Below are 24,057 nucleotides of genomic sequence, written 5' to 3'. Positions count from 1 at the left end.
TGAGAAACGTCTTGCATAACTCTATGAAGATTGGTTCACCACTTCTTCAAAGAGGATTTCCCCCTGCTGCTCTTCGCTGGAGGCGCTTCCTCGCTCTGGGTTCTACATCAAAACATTCTCAAGGTGCTTCAATTGGTGTCTGGGGACATACTTGATCAAACCACTGGTGTCCTTGAAAAAATTTAAAAAAAATAATAAATCCTGTATGATGGTTTGTTTGAGATCATATCTATGTTGGGAAATCCCTCAACCTGCCAGGCCTCTGCACAGGTTTTATTTATAATGTGTACAAACTTGTGATCATGATGTCACCTGTGGTCACGTCACATCTTTCAAAAGTACTGCTCCTCCAAATCGTCACATCTCGAGGTAGCCAATGGATTAACTTTTTAATGTTCAGAGTTGGTTTGTTTTTTTTGCTATGATGTTAGCAATGCTTTTCATCTGTTGCTGTGTCCATGAAGGCTTCATGCAAAGTGTTTCACAGTTTAAGTTCTAAATATGAAGCTCTGCTACAAAGACGGGAGAGGAGGACAGGAAGTGGAGCGACACATGGCGCATAGAAAGGTGGCGATGAGAGTTTCTTCTTTTTCGCCTGGCAGTTTCATGGCCTCCAGGGTTTTACTTTTTATAGTTTCTGCTGATAGTTATTTGTCCTCTTGTTTACTTTATTTGTTTTGCTTTAGGTGGTTTAGTGGGAGCCAATTTGTTGTTGACTTAGTTTTTCCTCCTTTGTTTTCTTTAGTTTATGTTTGTGTTAAATAATGCTTTGGGGTAAATTGTCACTTTTGGCGTTTTTATTCATGTGTTGCAGCCTCCTGCCAAATGAGCCATGGTGTGCCTTTTTTTTTTTTTCTAACAAGGATGGAGGAACATGCACATTTTTGCAAGGTTTTTTAACACTGTGTTGAAAAGACAATAAGAAATATACCAAATTCCTGCTGAATTCTTGGTACAACTTAACAGCAATACAGGGTGAATTCCAACTATCTTCAAAGATTTTACATCTTGTATGTGTCACGTATCTCGTCACAAACTTTCTCCTCATATGATCGCATGTCAATAAGCAATACTACTACTCCTCAAAATCAGCCAAATAATTCGTTTGATCTCTTCTCTGAATTATTAACGGGTGGAAGATGTAATATTTCACCTTCTGCTAACCAGCATTTTCCCCTCTGAATGAATATATTCAAACATTAAATTAACTTCCTCTGCACTGTATCCACTGAATGATAAATAAATGAGCTATGCCGAATATTGATGCAATATTTCCAAAGCCAGCGGAAAGTATTTCTTTTGCTGCGAATGCTTTGAGAAGAAGACTTTGCCACAAACAAGAAAACAATGCATCATTACTGCAGCACGTATGTTGTAGTTGCGTTTATTCATGCGTGCAAATATAGGAGAGCTGTGAGGGCAACAGACGATGTTTCATGAGAGCCTTCTCTGCTCGTGAGAGATCTCTTCACATTCTGTACGTACTCAGAGCAGGGTTTATCTGCTCGCAGGCCAGGACCGCTGGGAGACCTAGACTGAGCTTCTTTGCTTTCTTATTCACCAGGTTTCACTATTTTATGCCACTAACATCGCTTTCTCGCTCTCTGTCTGTCCGCTGAGTGAAATACAGAATCCCCACTGCCTATCTGAACCAGGGTTTGAATCCCTTTGGCTTTAGGGTATGGCTTTACTTTTTTCGATGACAGTGTTTATGTCACAACTGTCTGGTCATGGAGTAAAGCAGAGGCTGAAACAACTCGCTTGTTATGAAACGGTTAGCTCTCCGACTGGCTTGAAGCATCATGCATAGGACAACAGAGATAGACTCCCTCAACATGATGAAAAGACTGCATGATACAGAAAAAAAACAAAAACATATCGCTTTCAACAGGTGTGATTACTTAACAATAGACTCTTATCTTTTTATGGGGCACTCATTTAAATACATGGTAATTGAACATTTCCATCCTGGCGTGTTGTTTATCTGTAAACATTCTGAAATGCTTACAGACTCTACAACTGTGACACAAGCTATTCACATATACCAGAAATCCAGCAGCAACAATCTCACTGGTCAAAACAATTATGTCCTTCTGTATTCTGTGACTCATCAGTGTGACTTTGGGAAAAAACAAGAGTTAGAAAATATGGTCAGTTTCCACTTAAAATACATCATAAAGCCTTTTGGTCCTTTTATCCAGCAGAACATATGTTCAAATATTCATTCATACAACTGTAGTCAGACTAAACTTTCAGACTCTCCTCTGCTTTGTCCATGATAAGATAGGGTTACAATGCCAAACTGTAATTATTGAAAGTGTGGGTGTGCATTTGCAGAATGATGTTTGTCACATACCAAAATTCTCTTTCGATCCTTTTCTGACAGGAACTTAACTGGCGGATATTTCTGAGAAAAACTGGGACAAAGAACATAAACAGGATTTTTATGAATGAGTATCAGAAGTACATCAAAACATCTGAGAATTACAATGACACAAAAAACAAACAAATTTTTTTTTTTAGGATTTTTAAATGCTGCCACATTCCCAGATGCAGGTGGTTTCGTGAGGACAGTTGTCTAAACTAACAGAAGCAGAGGTCGAAAATATAAAATTAAACTTGCATTTGTTATTTAATAAAATAATTTTTCAAATATTCCACAAAAAGGAAAGACAATTTTTACATTTACAGAGGCATCAAACACATTAAAAGAACATTAGTATTATTGGTAGCTGCGCCAGGATTTGAGCATATGTTCCCATGGTGTCATCCCAGATAGACGCTTCCCATTTAGACGCTTCATAATAAGTTAATTATTTGTAACATTTCAGTGACCTAGGATAAATACAGAATTTTTTTACACATAAAGACACATAGTTCCTTTGAAAAAGTAGTTCAACATTGGTTTAAAATAACGGCAGGGGAAAGAAAAAAAAGAAAAAGAAAAAAAGCATCGCATCGGTTAAAAAGATGAAAAAACCGCTCTAGACTATGTTGCATTTATTTAGAAATGTAATTCACAATTCAATCCATTAATCGAGCTACACAATAACACACAGAGGCTGAATGGGTGTCCATCGTTAATGAGGAGTTTATTATAACACGGAACAATGGTTGAATACATCTTGTACTTAACTAAGCACCTAACTACAAAACCAAGTACATAACTAAGCTGGAAAGTTGAACGGCGCATCCTTCTGGTTGCCATGAAGCTGTGCACTCAGCCACCATCCATTCCACCCACAGTGACGCAATGCTGTCTTGAAGCTCCGGTTCACTGAGATGTCAAGTGGCTGGAGTAGTTTGGTTAATCCTGCAGGGATGATGGCGAGTTTGGAGTTGCACGCTTTTATTTTCTCTTTTATTTTTGCCGTTACGTGTGCGCTCCCATATGATCCCTTATAAAGACAAGCAGGGCTTCAAGTGTTTTAAGAAGCCGTCTGGACTCTTAAGGTAGCATTTTTTTAAAGGTGGTATAGTGTTGCGTAGCAGCATGCAGATTCCTGGTGCAAGCCTTCACGGAAAACACTAAATACGAATGTTTTATGTTTTGTCCATACAGTAAAACCCGTGATGCTGTCCCCTGAAGACAGGTGTCCTTTCTTTGGAGGGACGGCTCACAAGGACAAATTGTTGAACCAGTTGATATTGAACGTACCAAACACCAAATATGTAATATGTAGGGACGTCCCGATCACACTTTTTTGCCCCCGATACCGATCCAATTTTCCAGAATTGAGTATCGGCCGATACCGATACTTTCCCGATCCAATACTCACATTGCTATTGCAAATATACTCAATAGTCTATTTTTGGAGCAATTAAGATGTCTGAAGCTAAAAGCACTATTGGCAGAAGCTTTGTTTAGCTAGAAATTATTGTAAAACTCACTTATTGAATCAAAATTCTTCTCTTTCTCTTTAGTTGTTGTTGTAAACTGAGGGTACATCCACACGACGAAAAAACGATCTTTGTTCTCCCTGGCCTTCTCCTGAAAAAACTTCCACACCTCACTATGAACACGGCTCAACACGAGGCTTCAGGGCATGTAGTACACATGCCAGACCTTTAGGGGCACTGTGACTCACCAAACACAATAAAAACGCAGAAGACGACAGACCACATAGAAACTTAGAAGTAGACTTCTGCACATAAACACATAAACCTCTATATATATATCTCTAGTTTTATAGGTCTATGGCCCCGCTCCGCCTGCTTCTAGCTTCTGCAGCTCGACCGGAGCTTCTAGTTCCTGATTGTTCTGGTTATTAGGGGACGTTGCGGACCACGTTTTTTTTTTTTTTTTTTTAGATCGGCGGGGTGATCGGCTGGATTTGCCGATTCCCGATCACTCACAAATCACTAATATAACATCCGATATCTACCGATCGGTTCGGGACATCCCTAGTTATATGTATATAAATTTACACTTGAAAGTTGTTGTGGCCACCGTGTATGTAATGATATTGTCTAGATTTTTGTATAATCAAACAGTACTGAAAATAATTACAATCTCAACATAAAGTCAATTTTAATGAAACATTTTGGTGCAAAATACAATGAAATGTCAAATATAACCACCATGCTTGGTGAGTTTGTGGGACCAGATTGGAGCCTCTTGGTCGGTTTTGGCCCAAGGGCCTTAGGTTCTCTGTTGTTAAGGGAAAGTGAAACACAGGGTACGCGTGATGTCAAAATCGTAAAAGCGCACCAACTGCACATGCGCCAGAGCCTACTGGACGCTTGTGTGAGGAGATCCTCCGTCTCCCCGTCTGAACAATCACAATTTAAAAGCAAATAAAGATCCAGAGGCTCAGAACTCCTGAAGTGAAACATAAAGTACTTCAGGATAGCTGGGGACTGCCGGGCAGCAGAAGTGGAGATAGTTTCAAGATTGTTACGTTACGTTATGAAACATTAAGGAAGTGAGCCAAGAGTGTAGTATGGATGCAATCGTGTAGCAACCACGGCCCGTGCACAGTCTGCGTGTGCACAGTCTGCGGACACGCAATGTGGAAAGCATGGAGGGGCTGACGGAGAGGAGCTTCACACAGTGCAGCACCGTGCTGCGGGGAAGCGGCGATTATTCAGATCTCAAAACTAATCTCCTGACACCACCACAGCGTCTGAATATTCCAATAATCCGGTCCAGCCCAAGTATTTTGGTCGTTTCAGTGTTGCTCAGCTTGAAATTTGCCAGGAAAACCTGTCCGTTGTCTGCGTTCAGCAGGTTGTCCGCTCATTACGGTGTGTTAACGGTTAAATATGTGTCTGTGCACAGTGACGTGTCCGCTCTTACCGGGTCCGCTCGTCAGAGGTTCTACTGTGTGTATATATATATATATATATATATATATATATGGGAAGCGTCTATTATATATGATGAGAAATAGAATGAGAACTAGCTGATAATAAATGTTTTATAAATATATATATATATACACACACACACACACATATATATATATATACACACATCTATATAGCGTCTAACTGGGATGAAACCGTTCCCACAGCAACACATCTCCACTTAAGATTTGTGGAAGAATCCCGTAGAGTGTGTACCTTCTTAAGGGTTTCACATATTGCCGTTTTATAGGTTAGGGATAAAAGGCTCCCATGGATGATCTAAATAAGCATCTTTCTATTATTCTCCCTCATTGGCATTCAAGACAAGGAATGTGAAAAAAACAAACAAGAATACATTCATCATTCAAATCAGGCAGACATACTGCATCAACAGACAACCATCAAGGTACAGTCATTATTACCATCATTTATGTGTAGCCTGCTATGCAAACGTCTGTCCTTATCACAAGCACCACAGGAGGCCCCGACACATTTCCATTAATTACACTAAGTTTTATCAAACGCTCAATTAATGACGGGAAGCCAAGCAAATCAGCGCCGCTCGCTTACTCATGTTGAACACAGCCCCATGGAAAGTTTTCATGTTCTTTTAGATTTTCTAGTTCTACTTGAGATGTTTCCAGTTGTTCCTTTTCATTTTCAGCTCTGAGCTGGTTTTGCAATGTTCAAAATTGTCGATGTGACCATACATATTTGGGTGTTTTCAAAAAAAAAAAAAAAAAAAGAAAAAGGAACGCACCTTTGCTCCAGATCCCGAATCTTTTCTCGGAGAGGAGCCACAGCCTAACGAGAAAAGAAAGGTGAGATTATAAGAGCACGTCTCGGCTCAGAACACAACAAATCAATTCAAGTTGAAACACCAGCATGTAAATGTGCTTTTTCAAGTGTAATATTGATGTGTCTCTTGACCACAGACCTCCACCATGACAAAATACGTGTAACAGGTTGTTTTCCCATTGACATTACAGAAAGTTTTCCATTCATCATTTAGTCACTAATTTGCAAACTGGTGACCCCCCCCCCCCCCCCCGTATCTCGGTATATGGAATCATAGATTAGCTTTGACATATGCAAATGACAAGGTGATCCTCTTGTAGCCAGCAATATCTGTATTCTCCTTCCAAACATCCTTATGCTAAAGCCAATTGAATAAACACACACAAAAAAACAGACCCACTTGCTGATATGCATTTCTAGGTGAAAGTGGGTCTGTTTTTTTGTGTGTGTTTACTCAATTGGCTATAGCATAAGGATGTTTGGAAGGAGAATACAGATATTGCTAATAAAGGAAAAAAGATTCAGGTCATGTCCAGTTCTTTAGTGTGAGATCAGGTTGTCTATTACAAATTACAAATTATTTTTGTGTTGAAGTCTGTAGAATCAACTTGGACCAGGACTAAAACTTTTCTTTTTGAAAAGTCACCAAAGGTAACCATCGTTAAAAAAACATTTCTCCTTTGAAAACTCTGGGGGAAAAAAAGAAAAGTAAAGAAAAACCCAGACATCTGTCATTTCCTGATTTTATAGAATAATTCATGTATTAGTGAGCTATATCTCTTGCCATCATCATTATACAGTTTCGGCTTCAAATTGATTTCAAAGCATCAGAACATTACCTGTAGTATCGCCACAAAATGTCATATCTCATAGGCTAACAAACTCTTTAAACTCTAAGGTCAACCTGATAGGAGGCTAATTATTTTAGTGAGCGTCTGCAACATGTGATAAGCTTTGATTCAATATTACAAGCATTACAATTTGTGTCAGGAGCTGAGTTTTCCGCTCTGTGTGCTGATGTTCATGCGTGCAAGGTTTTAGTCAAATATATTGGACTGCTGAAATGATGCAACATTCATTTAAAAAAAAAAAAAAAAAGTAATAAAAATAACTTTCTGGGGGACACAGGTGACAACTGGAAGCATCTATCTATCTATCTATCTATCTAAGGCCCTGTTTACACGACAACATTTCATGTGACAACACCTAATCCCTTAAAAAAAAGGAGTGTGTTTCCACTGCAGCAGCGGACACAGAGACAACGATGTAGTTAGTATGCCGGGCCACAGGAGGGCGCTGTTGCCTGATTTTGTAATGAAACTACACAGATGTGTGTGCAGAGAACAATACACTATAAACGTAAAGAAAATGGAGAGAACCCGACATCCGCATGGACTGATGACACATCGGATGCTATCAGAGTTTCAACTATTAAACTACTGATAAGGACAATAAAACTAGAATACGGTCCGCGAGTCGTACCACTATGCCGCCGCCATGTTTGTTTACAACTGGATGAGCCAGAAGGAGGGGGAGAGAAGTGCATGTGCATGCACAGAAACAGGCTCAGTAGCCTCCAACAGTCTCCACAGGAGGGAATAGAGGCAGTGAAAGAATCTTTCCACCTTGGGAGCCGGACTAAAAACGTCGCGGATACAGTGGATCCGCAAACTGGTGCCGTGTAAACGGACCCCCCAAAAGTGAAGAAAGTTTTGTGGATACACTCGTATTTGTTGTCGCGTAAACGGGGCCCATCTCTAATCCTTTTATGTGTGTCTGGATCCGATTACTGTGTGAATGTGGTGTCGCTTCTGCATCTGGTCAGTCTCACACCCTCATCAGCCTTGCAGTATTACCATCCAAGACAGTGTCTCTGACAGCCGCTGGAACTGGCCAGGAAATGTCCTCCACCCTAAGCATGAGCAGAAGCTCCCTCGTTGCTGCTTCATGCCAGTTCAGCGGCATTTTGCTGACTTTTCTCTTTTTTTGCTACTTTGTAGCGGCTATGTTTCTACGGACAATGGATGCTGACTAAACAAATAATTATGTAGTTTATAATTCATAAACATATAATTACAATTCAACACACAAGGTGGCTATATCAAGGATGATATCACCCTTTAGCCACAATGTTCCATCTTTACATCCAGCCATGAGACGATAATGCAAACGTTGTTGCAGATGAGACTGAAGATGCTCCAGATGATGGAAAGTGATCCTGTCCTGCACTCTTGGCAGATCCTTTTTAAGATTGTTTCTATATATTTATGTAAGTGACAACATTTGGATTCAGATTCATTGTCCTGGTAAGAGTAACCATTTTAAATATCTATCTACATCATGACAAACCATGTAGGGAGACAAAAATCCAAAACAATGAACATAGAACTGTAAGCCCTCTAGAAAGAACCTTTGACAGTGGTTTAGTGAGCAAACGCAAGTCTGTGGGTGCCCTACATGCAAAAAGAAAACGAGATGGAAAAATTGGAAATTTTAAAGAAATAACCTGATCCCATCTTACAGTGAGGTTAAACTAAATAATACAAAAACCAGGATGAATAAAATAGAGAACCGAGTGGCTGAGCTCACAGAGCACATTACTATTAGGAAACGTTTTTAAATTGGAAAAAAATTAAGTTTGATATTGTGCCAAAACCTCCATAGCCATCAGCGAGCAGAAACAGCAGGTCGTGAAAAGAGGTCAAATAGCATTGTAAAATGGTGTGACTAGAAAAAAACTCATTGCCAAATCAATAAATCTTGAGTGTTGAGTCAAACCATGAGATGATTATATTAGACAAGTAACAATCGATATAAAGACGTATAATATTTTTTCTCAATCCTTTGATCACACCAGAGTATAAATCCAATGTCTCACCATGTATGCCTCTACCTTAGTCAATGCATTCCAGGGGAGGGGAAAAAAGAAACAAGCATACAGCAGAAACTCTTGGACAGGCTAATACATCAGATGAATACGGCGAAAATAGCGGTGTTGCACTTACTTCATCAATTCTCTGTTCAACCTTCATTTCACTATGTTCTTGTATTGATCTGTGACGGAAGACATACAAACACAGTAAGAGTGAAAAAAGATGCGAGCCATAGTCACAAATCTGAGAAAAGAGCTTGAGATTAAATACAAATCATCCAGCACTGCCTTTTAACAAGTATCAAATATATGAACTAATGAATGGGTTCAAATTAAATGCAAATTAATTAATGTAATCATTAAAAATCCTTATATTATCATGGTCTAAACCACCGATATGTGCCGTTTCATTCATTTTGTAGAGACCAAGAGACCAACTTTTGCATATATTCTGTTTACAATTTTAAGAAAAAAAAGCAACAATGACGTGATGACCAGCAGTTATTCAGTATGTATGGACGTCAACCTTTGTTGTTAAATAAACAACCGTGATGAGTCCAGGAAGGTGAATCACACCCATTGATCTGATATTGATTATTGAGAGTTCTGAGAATTTGGGGATCAAAACAGCTCATTTATTAATAACATGCAATACTCCGCAGAAATAGCACAATACCCTTGTTTGTGGGATAGGATGGCCGACTGTCTTAGATAAAGTGGACACTGCCATATGAAGATCCTTGAGTCATGTCTTCTACAAATTAGCAAGGCACACATAATCCTCCATTAATACAATGTAGAAGAAAGCATGACTCATGATACCAAACCACCCCCTTTCTTTCCACACAAGCTGTGTGTTCTGAAGTCTTTCTTTCAGCACCGTTGGCTTTTCAACAAAGCTACAGGAGCTTTTCAATTCTTTCAGACTGCCTGAAGCATTTATTCTTCCCCTTGCAGATTAATATGCTTTGACTGTGCACCACCCTGCCACTGGTTCATTAATTGTCCTTTTTGAAGCTGTTTTTCATTGGTAATTTAAACGACCTACACTTTTGAAATTCCTCTGACTCATTCTTCGAGCCAACTTAATTCAACCCCTCATAAATTCAAATTTTTAAAGCTTCATCCATTTTAAGGACAAAGTGTTCCCCCGCTGCTTTCGGTATACTACCCTCCAACAGACAAGATAATCAGCAAGATTTACTTTCAGTCTTCCTAATGTTATGGATGATCGGTGGATCTATCAGAATAGTCAGCACGTGACATGAAAGAATGAGGGGAAGTGCCATCTGTTGAGATCCCCAGGCACTTAAAAATAAATATTAAAGAGCAAAAATAAACATTTAGGTGCAAAACAGCTCATAACACTAACCGTATAGTCCACATTCATGAGAATCCCTATACCTTCTACAAACCAGACTACTTTGAATTCTGATTAGAGAGTTGCTGCCAATGACTCATTCAAGGAAAGACGCACAAGCCTATCGACTGTGTTCATGTGTTCTGAGGAGGTGAACACACCGACTGGTTCAGAGACTCACCTTTAATCATTTCCAGTTTCCTGAGAAACAGCATGTAATGAACTCACGTGAGTCGGAGTAAAGGGCTTCTCCACTGATCTTTGATCAGTGCTAATCATCATTTGTTTAATTTCTAACAGGAGAATGAGTCAAAACTTTAAGACTGAGGAGAAAGTTTGGGATTAATGCAGCAGTGTTATGAGGAAACCCCTCATCAATGTTGTTGCAACACAATTTTACACTTTTTGTGTTAAGTACTTGTATTTATTGGGATTGGGAAGTAAGCAGCTGTTGGGCACTGCAGAAATAATCACACATAATATAAACCCGAACCAGACGGACACTGTTTATAACTGGCCTGATGAACAGATACATAAACAACCGAACAATCCTTCATCAGCTTCAATCATATGACATTAAAAAATGTATCCAAATTACAGATCATGGGAAATGTTAAAGATGGAGGATTAGTAAAAGACAAATAAAACATACTGTACCTCATGTTTGCATACGTTCCCCAAACAGCTGGAAGAGAAAAAAAGAAACGTATCGTCATCATCATCATCATCAAGACTGTCAAGTATGTACATGTAGCATTCAGCGAGAGCAATGTAAACTTTGATCACAAATCTTAATACTTAATATTCAGACAGATGAATAATTCAAACAGGTTATGAGGTAAATAATGTGCTGGTGTGATTCTGTGAGGTTTCCCGTCACCTTTCAGGTCTGTTTGATTCAATCTTCACAGTAACCATCTGGTGAATCAGCCACCATTAACATGAATGAAAAGCCATCTCGACCTCGTGCTTGATCCCTCATATTATGGCTTGATTGTCTATATTTGCACCACTATAATATCATAACAGATATTCCAATGCGCTCAATATGAAAAATAACAATAAGTTCGTGAATACGCTATCATGCTGTATTTTTGTTGAAATAGGTTACAGATCGATATAATATAGAAGGGATGTCAACCTCAGTGTAAAAGGTTGATCTTTTCATTGAAACTGAAGATATTTACCCCCAATTCCAATCTGGATGTTTGGAATTCAGTATCAGCCGATTGCATACATTTTCAGATTCCATGCCTACATTTTCTTTGTATACTGAGCTGCAAAGTGGTTTTAATGAACACAAAATGACATGAGCTTTGTTTGATTATTCCCGAACTGTTTATCTGAATGCGTGCTTCCACATGCCCTGCTGTATAAGATCGGTCCAGATGTCTCCAGATGTCTGTTATTGTAAAGTCAAGCCAGCAGAACATACGATGATCTAGAAGCTTTAAAAAAATATCAGTCACATGGTTAAAGACCAGACTTTATGTGGATATATAGAGCATTTAAAGCCTCTCTCCATTCACTGAACACGGCATACTCATCACTGTTCCAAGGTGTTCTGACAGCGTGGGGAGTGGGAGGCAGTAAATTAGGTCAGGGGGGCTGCACCCTGCTGGGCGGCCGGAGTCCCCCCGGAAGCTCTGAGGTTTTAAACTGTTCAGAAGGCATATTTGGCAACCTGGAGGACTATGATCAGTGGCAGATTTTTAAACTGCTGCACAGAGTTAATGTCAATAAGCAGGACCTTGGCATCACTCCTGAATCCTGTCCTGGAGGTGATGAGCAATGCAGATACTGTACAGGGTTCCTTTAATACAAACATTAGGTAAAGATAGAACAGTGAATTGACAAATCGTAAACCATCTCATATAAACTACCAAGTCAGTTGAGAAAAGTCACAAAATTACTTGCTAATCATTGACCATTTTTAGTTGAACCTATAAGATCAGACTCACTGCAACTGCATCAGTACATGTTAGCCTGTATCCTTTAAATCAGGCCCCTTTGTCCATAATAATAACAAGTTACTTCAAGTTGGTGTGAACAGGGTTCATGGATCATGAAAAACCGTATACCAAGGCAAATGAAGGAACAGGATGAAGGCCCCTGAATACTCCCTAAAGAACAAGAAGAAAGTTTGGTTGCTGACAAATGTTTTCAGAAATACATTTCGCTGAACTGTTTCAGTAATAGAGGAGGTTTGTGCCTGAGCCGCAATGTTCGACTGGTTTTAACGATTTTAAAGCAGGTTTTAACGGCAGGAGTTGACAGCTGAGTGATGCGTTCAGGGACATCACGTAATTCCGTTGCATGCTACATGCTAACAAGGTGCGGCGCTCACACAGTAGCAAGGCTACGTGATAACATAATTAAAATATGACTGATACATTCATAAGCAAGCTGGAACATATGTGCGCAGCAGACGGCAGTGAGTAAATAGACGCCACGCTCAGCCCTGTCGCGAACTATGGCGGACTGCGGAAGTTCACAAGAAAAATCTGACCAGTCAGTTGACTTCACCTGGAAAATCTAACAATTACTCCTGTATTAGCTTTATTTCATGAAAAACAGCCATTATTCTTAATCTTCTGACTTGCTGTCTTTCTGTCCTTGCTAGGAGGATTCTAAGTGAATGTATTAATCCTGCTGCCTGTGTACAATGTCAATGGCCGGTAACAAAAAAAGGCGCCTTTGTAAGCAGTCCATAGCTAATTGGATAAGCCTCTGTAGAGCTAAACGTTATTCCAAGTGGTACACGCTGTAAGAAGTGTGAGAGCCACTCGTCTAAACTAGGCACAAATTGTAATGACTTTTTTGTTGGGAAGAAGATTACTTTTGGTCTAACAATACCTTGTGGCAATAAATCTCATATAGTTGGAAACCTTGTATATTTCTGCTCTTAATGGCACCACATTTTTAAATAAGCATTCATCAGATAAGCAATTAAAGCGAGTATGTGGGATGTGTTTTGTGGCATGTGCTGTTGACTCATACTTTGTTGTTCCCCCAGGTGATGACAATGAACATGCAGAGGACATTTCTAAGAAATCATTTCTCTGCCTTCAAGAGTACAATCAACATGTGGAGAAGACAGTGAAAACATTGTGCAGATTGCTCCACTGTGAAGTAGGGCTGGGCAAAAAAAATCGATTAAATCGATTCATTGAATTTGTCGCTAAAATCGATTTTCATTGCACAAATTCGAGTGCAGTTTTTCATAATTTTTCGCATTCTGTTCAACCAATCTTTGTGGGTTTCCATTGTTGCTGTTGCACTTTTGCTTAAATGAGGGTTTAAGCTTGACATTTGTTTTTATCATTTTATTTAATTGACGCAAATCCACCACCACCGCAAGTCTCCACCTTCACAACAGTCCGAGACTGGGTCTGGTACTCGCGAGCTTGTCTTCCGTTAGGAGTGTGGGAGTTGGGGGTTACCTCACTGGAACAGACTGAACACAGGCAGTATTTTTGCTGCTAAAGCCAGTTTAAGTAGCAGCAGCTCCATTTCACCGCACAGTTTAAGGCAGCGAGCCTACAGACGTCATTTGGACAGTCAATATTCAAAAAAGACAATCGAAAAAATAGTGCACACCTTGCTGAAAGCCGTCTAACTTATGTGTACAGTAGAACCTCGGACTAGGGACCTGGTAATAAGGGACAAATAGTCGAGCACGAAGACGTTTTAACTAGGGCTGAACGATTTTTGAAAATAATCTAATTGCGATTTATTTCCTTAATATTGCGATTGCGATTTAATATGCGATTATTTTTTCAAGGTCCTCTTCTCATGTATTTTTCAACAAGCACAAGCAATAAATCAATCTGTATTATAATAAACAATTAGGGATGTCCCGATCACACTTTTTGGCCCCTGATACCGATGCGATTTTTCAGAATTGAGTATCGGCCGATACCGATACGTTCATTGCTATTACAAATATACTCAATAGTCTATCATTGGAGCAACTAAGATGTATGAAGCTAAAAGCAGTATTGGTAGAAGCTTTGTTTAGCTTGAAATTATTGTAAAACTCACTTATTGAATCAAAATTCTTCTCAGAATGACTTAAGAACTTATTTAAACTTTATTCAGTCATAACAACAAAAAACTCAATTACACCCTGCAGTCTTGTATCTCTTATTTATGTTAACTTAAACAACTTCAACTGGATTTTGTGGCAAATACATTTTTTTTTTTAAATGAAACCCAGTGAGTCAGTTTGACTAACATGTGTCAGGTTGAGTTGAAAATAAGTCCTTAAAAAAGTGCAAATACAATAATAAAAATAAATAAATAAATCTTAAACATAATTGCTCTTGGGCTCCAATGTAACTTCTTTGTGTATTCAAATTCAGTTTAACTGAAGCCGTATGAGAGGTTTTACCTGAATTGTCACTAAACATTTACATTTCAATGTGAATTATAAACACTTAATTAAAAAAAACCTTTTTGACAAAAGTATTCTGAACATAGTTCTCTCAAAAATTTATTCAGAATATCCTAGTCTCCCTTCAAACTAGCGTAACCTTCTGGGTTATTTTTTCGCCATATCGCTCCCCTGTGGGTACTTATCCTTTTTTTAAAGTCGAGAGTTTGCTGCTTCGGTACGGCTTTTTAGTCAGTTGTTGTTGTAAACTGAGCGTACTCCGCCGCATGTTTACTTTTTAGATGTCGTATCAAACTAGTTGTGTTAAACGAAGCTCTGGTGCTCCACCTCTCGGGACTGTGGCGAAGCAAATAGTACAACTGGCCGCTGGATTAGTTTCGTTGTCAACCTCAAAATACCTCCAGACTGCTGACATTTTAACCACTCAATGGCTTCGGTTGCCAACGGCGAGGTTGCTATTCGTCAGTTTACGGCAGGTCGCAAACGGGGCTCGCTTTACGGCAGCTGACGTGAAAAAGGTTTTTTTTTTTGGGGGGGGTTTTTTAAGATCGGCTGGTTTTGCCGAGATCCAATCACTCACAAATCACTAATATCGGCACCGATCTGATCGGGACATCCCTATAAACAATATCAGATTTATTATACATAAATTTTTCTTTCTTATAGGCCAGGCTTATGTTAAGATAAAGTCAAATGAAGCAGGTATTAATATGAAAGACAGCTTATTTATCGTCTACTTCAATTACCGTTGGAAACTTACTAAATACTGTGACTTGCAGTCTTGTAAGCGTTCACCACAACAAGCCAAAAGCTTGTCCATTGTGCTTATCAAAGCCGTAAACCCAGGCTTGGTCACTATACTAATGCAGGGCTTGACATTAAGGATTTTGAGCGGTTTGCTCATCAACATTGCAGTAGGGAAGCACCGATATACGTTTTTTCACTTCCGATCCCGATACTTAAATTTGTATATCTGACGATTCGATTCTGATACCAGAGCTCTGTTTGCTTTAATATTATTATAATCATTATTGTTGCTGCAATAAACTCCCCTGTACAGTAATGTATGAATTGTACAAATGTATACATGTATTCTCTCAAAACACAACTTGAGGTTAGTATCAGGAAAAAAAAGGAAACAGTACCAAGTATTTTTGTTCCATTTGGACAATGAGGGGGTCTACGTGACGTCATCATCTCATAATAAACTAGTTCTATCTTTCAAACCTCAGAATCACTTCAGTAATTCCTGGGGAAATTATTTAGCAACGCAGCACAAACAGCAGTGTTTCCAGCTCGAACAACACAAATTATTGGGACTATTTTCAGGGAGTTTAGCGCGGAGTAGGACGCAGCTTTATGGAGGTGTGAATCGACTGCTAAAGCGGAGGAGCGAGCTGATCATTGTTTTGATGCCGCGGTCAGAGCCGTTCTCCTCGGCGAGGTGGAGTTTTAAAACGGTGACGTCTGTTGACAAAGCGTCCGCCTCGCTGTACAACTGCTTTGCAAACACCCACGTTGCTGTGTTGCTTTGTGGTGTTTTGAGTGTAAAATACGTCCAAACAGCGACATGTTGTCATGAAAAGTTAGATAGCTACTTCCCGAGCCTGCTCGCTGGCCCCTACCAGCCCTAACAGCTCGGGCCCCCACCTGGCCACCGCGATATCCCATCCTCCACTAATCCAACAGCGAATAAGGAAGGATCACCGCACCCCAGCCCCCCCACGAGCGCCACGCCCGAGGGAGCGCGCCCCCCGCATTCCAGCCACACTCACCCCGGACCCCCACCAGAAAGGGGGAGGCCCCGCGCCCCCTGGGCCCCTGCCCCATCCCCATTCCCCCCCCAGCCGACGGCCCAGCGGGGGCCCAACGCCCTGTCCCCCCACCCCACCCCAGCGGGAGCACCCCCGGCCCAGAGCAGAGCCCCCCCCACACACACACATCCCCCAGGACTCCCCAGGCCAGGCCGCAGCCCCCCAGCATAGACGCTAGGACCCCCCCCGAGCCCGGAGAGCCGCCAACCACCCAAGCCACGACGCCCAAACCACTGACGGCCCCAAGAGCCCCGGGGCGGAGCCACCGCCCCCCCACAGGGCTACATGGTGTATTTAATTATTGGGGACCATGTGTACTCAAATTGTGTAAACATTTCACTCATTTTGAAGATATGGCATCTTGAGTTGTGCGTAGCTGAGCCTGTCACGATAACAAATCTTGCTGGAAGATAAATTGTCCCAGAAATTATTGCGATAATCAATAATATTGCCGTTTTGATAGCATTTTTCCACTATCATATTATTAATGATATAATAATGCAAGTATACCCTTTTAAAGATAAATAAACTTTTATTTCTTAAGAATATTTAAAATTGGAATTGTATTGTGAAAATAGACATTGGAAATATCCAAAATAAATAATCAAAAGATCCTCTCTCATCTCCCCCTCTCCTCCTCACGGGGCTCTCATGCTGCTCTCAGGTGTGCCAGGTGCCCCCCCCCCCCCCACACACACACGAGTGATTGACAGGCAGTGTTGGGAAAGTTCAGTTTCGACATGAACCAATTCAAAGTTCAGTTCACAAATTTTAATATCCACTAGTTCAGTTCATAGTTCTAAATTCATAGTTCCAAAAATGAACCCGTTCATAATTCATTTTTTTTTCAATATGTTGCTGTGAGCTTTCGAGTTACATGATGCACCTGAACGCATCACCCACATATCAGCAGCATGAAGCTTGTTAACCCTTAAAAAGCCGAGTCGTCCGCCGCAGGTGGCTGCTGTTGCCAGATTGGCTGTTTTCACCCTACATGTTAAGGCCCGTTTACAGTGAGCCTTACCTGGGTTTTCCACTGGAAGGCTCAGAAATCTGGCAACTCTCTAAAACAACATTAAACCATGAGGGCGCTGTTCACTTACACCAGAATGAGCGCCGCTCACAGTGACGTTTTTGGTAAATGAAAAATTATCGAGCCTGGCAAACTCATCAAGCTAATTAACAAATTTTTAATTATCGTGCAATTAATTGATCTTCGCGACAAGCCTACGCGTAGCATCTACTCAGAGGCTGTGCAGAGGTGTTCCCAGCAATTATTTGCCTTCACATATCGCTTAAGAATGGCACATGGCCCAAACTCAAGGCCCGCGGGCCAAATGTGGCACGCCACGTTATTTTATGTGGCACGCGAGGGCTTAAAGGTCTGACTGTCTTAAAATAAATACCATATTGTTCCCAAAAGACGCGCAGTGCACGAGTGCAATCCTTGGGGTGCGTGTTTATTGGGAACATGTGAGCGTAGGTTCAAATATTCCGTAAAATATGGTAAAAAAAACTTAAAAAAATTAAACTGACTTTTTATGCACTTTGGCACCGACTGCTAAATATCATTTTATCAAGTAGTGAGGTTTGTTTCTTCGAGCTCGCCACATCTTTGTAAAACTGCATTGACCATAAACTACATTTCCCACAATGCATGCCGATTTTATTATTTTCATAATACTAAAGATGTAAATTTGCAGTTTTGCTACAACTAGCAAATATAAGTTTTTATATCCATGCAAATGCATATGTAATATTTGTAATATGAACAAGTAATAAAGTCAGAGTAATTAAAAAGTTGAGTAGTAGTTGCATTTATTCTACAATATATTTAGTTACAGTTACATTTGGTCCTTTGATGGCAACCATTATGCTGATGTGGCCCTCCGTGAAAATGAGTTTGACACCCCTGACGTATGGAATATGAATTAAGCTTAATGGCATTTAATAAGTGGTAATAACAGCACTTGGTATCGGCAAGGAGCTAAAAGTTAGTACTGATACTTGTCCTTTAAAAGAGCGATATTGGTGCGGCCCTTATTTTGAAAGTAGCTAATAAAAAGCGAATATATCTCGTTTCTTAAGACTACAAATATTCTACTCTATTTAAAAAAGGATAAACAGGTGGCATTAGCAGAAAAGATTTGACAAAATTTTCATGGACGCCAATATGGCCGCATGATATCAGCTAAACATGTGAATTTAGGATAGTGATAACACGTGTAGAGGACGTACACATCGTCGTGTTTCAACAATTGTTCTTTTAAATAGCAGTGCTTTTTGCTTTTCTCTCCAACTCACACCAGCTGAAAGCTTAATTATTTTTTTCCATCACATGTCCATCTGCAAACATTCCCACCAGCAGCGTTTCAGAAGCAGAGCAGTTTGTTGACTTTGTCTTTTCCCTCTTGATTTTCATGCTTCCGACTTCAGTCTTGTGGCTACCACGTAGGGAATATTACATTTTTTTTTTTTTTTTAGTTAATCGCACAATTATGTGAATTGACTAATTATTAAACCGTTTTCTTTCATATTTTAAACTCTGTTCTGAATTTGCAGAGCATAACTGCACAGTGCATGGAAACACAGTTAATCGCTATTCAGTCAGTCTTTTGCAAGATGTTGACATTGTGATACCGATAAATTTGTGATGTATTGTGCAGCACTAGATTAATTTTACGTGCTCAGCTTTGCGGCTCATCCCACAAGTGCCGTTTGCCTGTGAATGTGGTCTCGTTAAAATGAACAATATTAGGAAACTATCCAACAACAAAATATGCAATTCCAAGAAATAATATGACGACAAAGCACCACTCTGGTGCTCACATTAAGTTATACAAATTAACATCAAGTCTTTTGAAGAAAAACCTAAAACCTGTATGCATTTTCAGGTTAGTGAGAACAGATCATCAAAACATAATGACTTCACACAGTTTCCGGCAACTTAATCATCTGACAGCAGTATGTTGTCAAACAAATTCTTACTGTGTCTTCTGAGCAGATGTATCCCTGACTACTCCTATTAGAAAGCCGTTATGCATGAGCCTGCAGGTTATGTCCTAGATTTACTCTAAGAGCTTGAAAAGAAACATTTAAGCCATGTAGTATGGAAAAGCTTTAACTTTGTTCATTTATAGTGGTGTTTGAACAATCTAATTAATTTTTCCTTTGATTCCTCATTAAAATATTCTGAGCCGTGTCAACCGACCAACAGCACTAACTTCATCCTTGTCTTCCATTCCTCATCATTATGACCTGAAAGAACTAAACAGGTGCTGTGCCGAGATACTGGCTTTGCTCTGTTGATTTTCACACCACTCGGCCAAGTTGACAGCTCCTACGTTCAAGCTGCAGCTGTTGGTCAATTAATCAGCTGATTGAAATAAGTGCTAGCGGCAGATGACCTCCATCCATCCATCCATCCATGTGTGAAGGGCAACGCACACGTGATCTTATGGAAACACTTTGAAATGTTGCTTCAGATCCTAAAAAATGTATGTTGTGTGTAAAACATGTAGTGGTGACTTCAGGCTTGGGCTTCTTTTGGTGTGAATGGTTTAATTAAGTCAATATTCAGTATATCTATTAAAACATGAATCTGGCCACAGAGGAACAATACATAGAAATATTTCTTTCCTAGTAGCTTTCTTTACATGGCAGCTGTCATTTTAGAAACCGCACCGCGGCAGGCGATAGCAGCACTTAGCCACACAGCTCACTTGATTAGCCAATGACGTTGCAGACATCAGTGTTGGTCGGGTAATGACCAATGACTCTTCATTGTGCTCACTATGGCTACAATTACACAACGACATATTCAAGTGAAAACAGAAGTTTTGTTGTATTTTGGGTGTCCATTTTACGTTTTTTAAAAACGCTCCGGCTCCATCTCTGTGTTAACAGGGGAAAACATGAAATGCTGCAGTAGCACATGTGTACCATGGCTGTCGTGAATACTTCTGCACAACTCCAATGGTATAATCATTTTGCAGATCTGCACTTTTTTTCTGTATAGTCCAATTTCAACAATGAGGTATAGACAGAATAATTTATCTTATTTAGAGTAGATGACACTGTGATACCAATAAGGATGCGAGTCCCTTGTCTTGTAACACTCCAGTCACTATATGTCAAACAATAAATTTAGCAATTTGCTCAATAAAAATTGCATAGATTTACCTTGTTATTTCACTTCCAATAGAGAAACGCCTACAGCAGTGCAGCAGTGATTGTTTTGAACCTTGGTCCATCATGTTAATGTAAACAGATGAGCATCGCAACACCCTGCGTTAAATATTTGAAGACAACCGCCTGGAGATAAACAGTTGGTGGTTTTAATTCTCCAGTCATGTGGTATTAAACCACATGCAGCAAAGCAGTGCACTGTGCAATTATATCAATATAAAAGAGTGCCACTCAAACCAGAATGACTGAGTGACGTCACGGTGGCGATGGAGATATGACATTAATGTTTAATCCTACTGTTTTAATACAGATAAGTAGAATGAGTTGCAGCATTTATGCAGAGTAGCTGCAGTCTGCTCGAATGCATACAATGAGAGAGTTGTTTGGCAGGGTTGCACAATGTGTTTGTAAAATATATGAATCTTTTCTTGTTTCAACAACCTCTTATGTACGTCTACATATTCACATTTCTTCAATTTCACATTGCATCCGACTCTTATAATAATACATACATACAGGCATCAACATTTTAATGTCACATCAAATAAACATCTGATAATGTCTAATAACTTCTGATTTTTAACACAAAGATACACTGATTAGATACACAAATATTGAAGCTGGTAAAAAGCTTCAAACTGCATCTCGAGGATGCAAAACAAAGGACTCAGTTAAGCCTGATTGCATGAAACTTGACAGAATCACAGGGATATGGATGTAATTGCCATCACGTAAAAAAAAATACTGAGAAACATTTAGTTTTGTGTTCAATCGTAGTAAAGTAGCAATGAAGTAATATTCATAGAGACTTGATATATTTTCTTTAAAAAAATGACTGTAGTAATGAACTGCTAAGTCACAAATCAACCTTCTTGAAAACACTTGATTGGCTCCAGCTACATCAGTAACATCAGCTGATCTGACGATCCGGGAAGTGAGGTAATGGCAGGACTGTAACTAGGAAATCTGTTTCTGGTCTGCAAACTTTTGACCTGAAATGTAAATGTAGGATATCAATACTGATAATATGATTACACAATGCACCACATTTTCAAAGGACTTGAACTTTGCTTATCTAACCTCATGAAGGGACAAGGAAATACTTGTGTAACATATGTAGCCCAACCCAATTAATATAACTGACTGAACTTAGACACATAGAAATAACAACAACTTTAAGGACAATTTAAATTGAGGAAGTGAAAAACAAGGTCAACGAGTCTGATGGCTGCTTGCTTTGAATGGTAACGTGAATAAAATAAATACTGTAGAAATATGAGCTGGCACACCCGTTTGTTGTAGCAAGCTATCCAAAGTCAAACGTCCTAACGTGAAGATTTTTTTAAAGTCACTCTGAAGAAGGCGACTTGAATGTAGAAAATGAATTTACAACATGGAAACTTAGCAATGGAATAAATTAACAAATGCTCCTTAAGGTACAAAGACAGTGAGGCAGGGAAAACAACAAGAAAAAAAAATTTTCAGCTGAAAGTTCTGAGGGTCTTTGTGTTTAAGCAATTTCTGTACTACAAAGCAGGATTAACATAACCCAGGATATCTCTCTGTTATCTGGATTGACAAAGCGTTACTACGAAGCTGGTTATCAACTCAGTAATCCAACCCAAGAATCTCCCATCGTGATCAGTGCGTGTTCACATAAAAGGAGCAGATTTTGCAGCATCTGATCAATGGCAAACCCTGCAGAGCAGCCTACGTAATGGAGGAGCAGACAATTATTCTCCAAATATGTAAACAATTCAAACTCATTATCCAGGCCAAAAGAAAAAAAACATCAAAAGCCAAAAAGGACAGCTGGCAGAAAATTAACGAGCCTGCTAATGCATGACTTTGAGAGACTATACAATATTAATTCATCGGACAATATAAATGGACAGTATTCCGAATACTCAATTTCAGATGTTTCGGGCAGAGCTTCCTCACTGCTCTTCCTTTAGTTTATATTTTCCATTGAGTTGCTTTGAGGCTCAGCCCCCCGTGTAAGCACATTGTGCTTCTGTGGCAGACGTTACCATTAAGCTCATTATTACAAGTGCAGCCCCAGTGGAGCTAAACAGACTTGGGAACAAGCCAAGAACAAGTAAAATCGATCAGTGTCAAGGCCTTATTTTATCATATCAAAAGGATTGCATCTATACTATCTCCTAAGTGCACCAATCAGGATCTTCTCAGAATGGGCAGGTCATTTTCAAAGAGATTTGATGAGTATTTACCGCATTAAGAAGTGACCCCCGCACAGGTGCACTCAAGATTCATAGGGGGTCGCAAAACCTTTTTAATATTAAGGAGTATAACGACGTATTATTTTTTTTAAATAGATTAGTCAACATTTACCCAATTTATGTCACAAAACTATTGAATTTAACACAAAGTGTATTGTCTCAAAAGAATATTTAAATACATTCAGGATTTCATCAGGTTGAATGTGAATATCCTGCCTGTAGTTTACACAAAGGTAAGCTAACAAAGAAGGCAGCATGAGAAGAAAATGCAAAAGAGGAAGATGAATATGAATATGCCTAAAGCTCTGTTTACACCTGGTGTTGACATATGTTTTTGGCTAATCCGATCACAAGTGGCAAGCCTCAAAGAGAACAGTGAACAGGCACGAACGTACTTTCACTCAAACCACTTCACGAGGTGGTCAGCGACACATTTGACCACAGAGGCTTTGTAGTGTGGACAGTCGCGCATCGCGAATGCATTCTGTTACAGTGGCACTGCAGGAAAATATGTCATAACTAATATGTAAACGTTATCAGTGCGTTTTGCACTGAGCAGTCTTGTTTAAGAGAAAGTCTTTTTTAGTTATAAGGTTTTTTTTTAACTTTGCAAAGAAATTTTGGGAAAGAACGTCGATGCCCTGTGCCTGGGGGTCCTGCGGAGTCACGGGGCCTTATAGGGGCCCGGGCAGAGGATATCTAATAATTGCATGTCGTGCCATTTCGAAGAAGTGACGCAATCCGTATTCAAGTGGTTAGCCCAAAACGTATGATATGGACAATTGTAAACAGTCTGTGCCAGGGCTCTGATCAACCCAAATGCATGTTGTTGCCAGGTATAAACGGGCCCTAAAGGGAAAAGAAGGGGTACCAAAGAGGTTGGATAGCATATGGTTTGAGAGGAATGATATAATTAGACAATATTCAAGCTGAAGGCATCTTTTGAGGTGAAAAACTGGTGAATGCAAGTTTGAAATTAAAACCAAGTGGTTCATCTTCAGAAAAAAATGAACTGTATTTTACATATAGTGTGTTATTGA

At 39.6% G+C, this 24,057-nt stretch overlaps 1 protein-coding gene across 1 annotated transcript in view; it reads right to left on the bottom strand.

The window, feature by feature from the left end:
• Positions 1-24,057, bottom strand: part of uxs1 (UDP-glucuronate decarboxylase 1) — a 59,920-nt gene that overhangs the window by 34,922 nt on the left and 941 nt on the right. Inside the window, exons 2-5 of the mRNA XM_080479048.1 lie at positions 11,037-11,064; positions 9,153-9,201; positions 6,110-6,153; positions 2,357-2,417 (exon numbers count right to left, since the gene is read on the bottom strand). Of these exons, the coding sequence (XP_080335174.1) occupies positions 2,357-2,417; positions 6,110-6,153; positions 9,153-9,201; positions 11,037-11,064 (182 nt within the window). The remainder of the gene's footprint in view (positions 1-2,356; positions 2,418-6,109; positions 6,154-9,152; positions 9,202-11,036; positions 11,065-24,057) is intronic.

Source organism: Lipophrys pholis (genome assembly GCF_963383615.2).
Source record: "Lipophrys pholis genome assembly, chromosome: 13".
In the NCBI taxonomy this organism is placed as follows: Eukaryota; Metazoa; Chordata; class Actinopteri; order Blenniiformes; family Blenniidae; genus Lipophrys; species Lipophrys pholis.
This window is presented reverse-complemented; position numbering and strand designations above follow the sequence as displayed.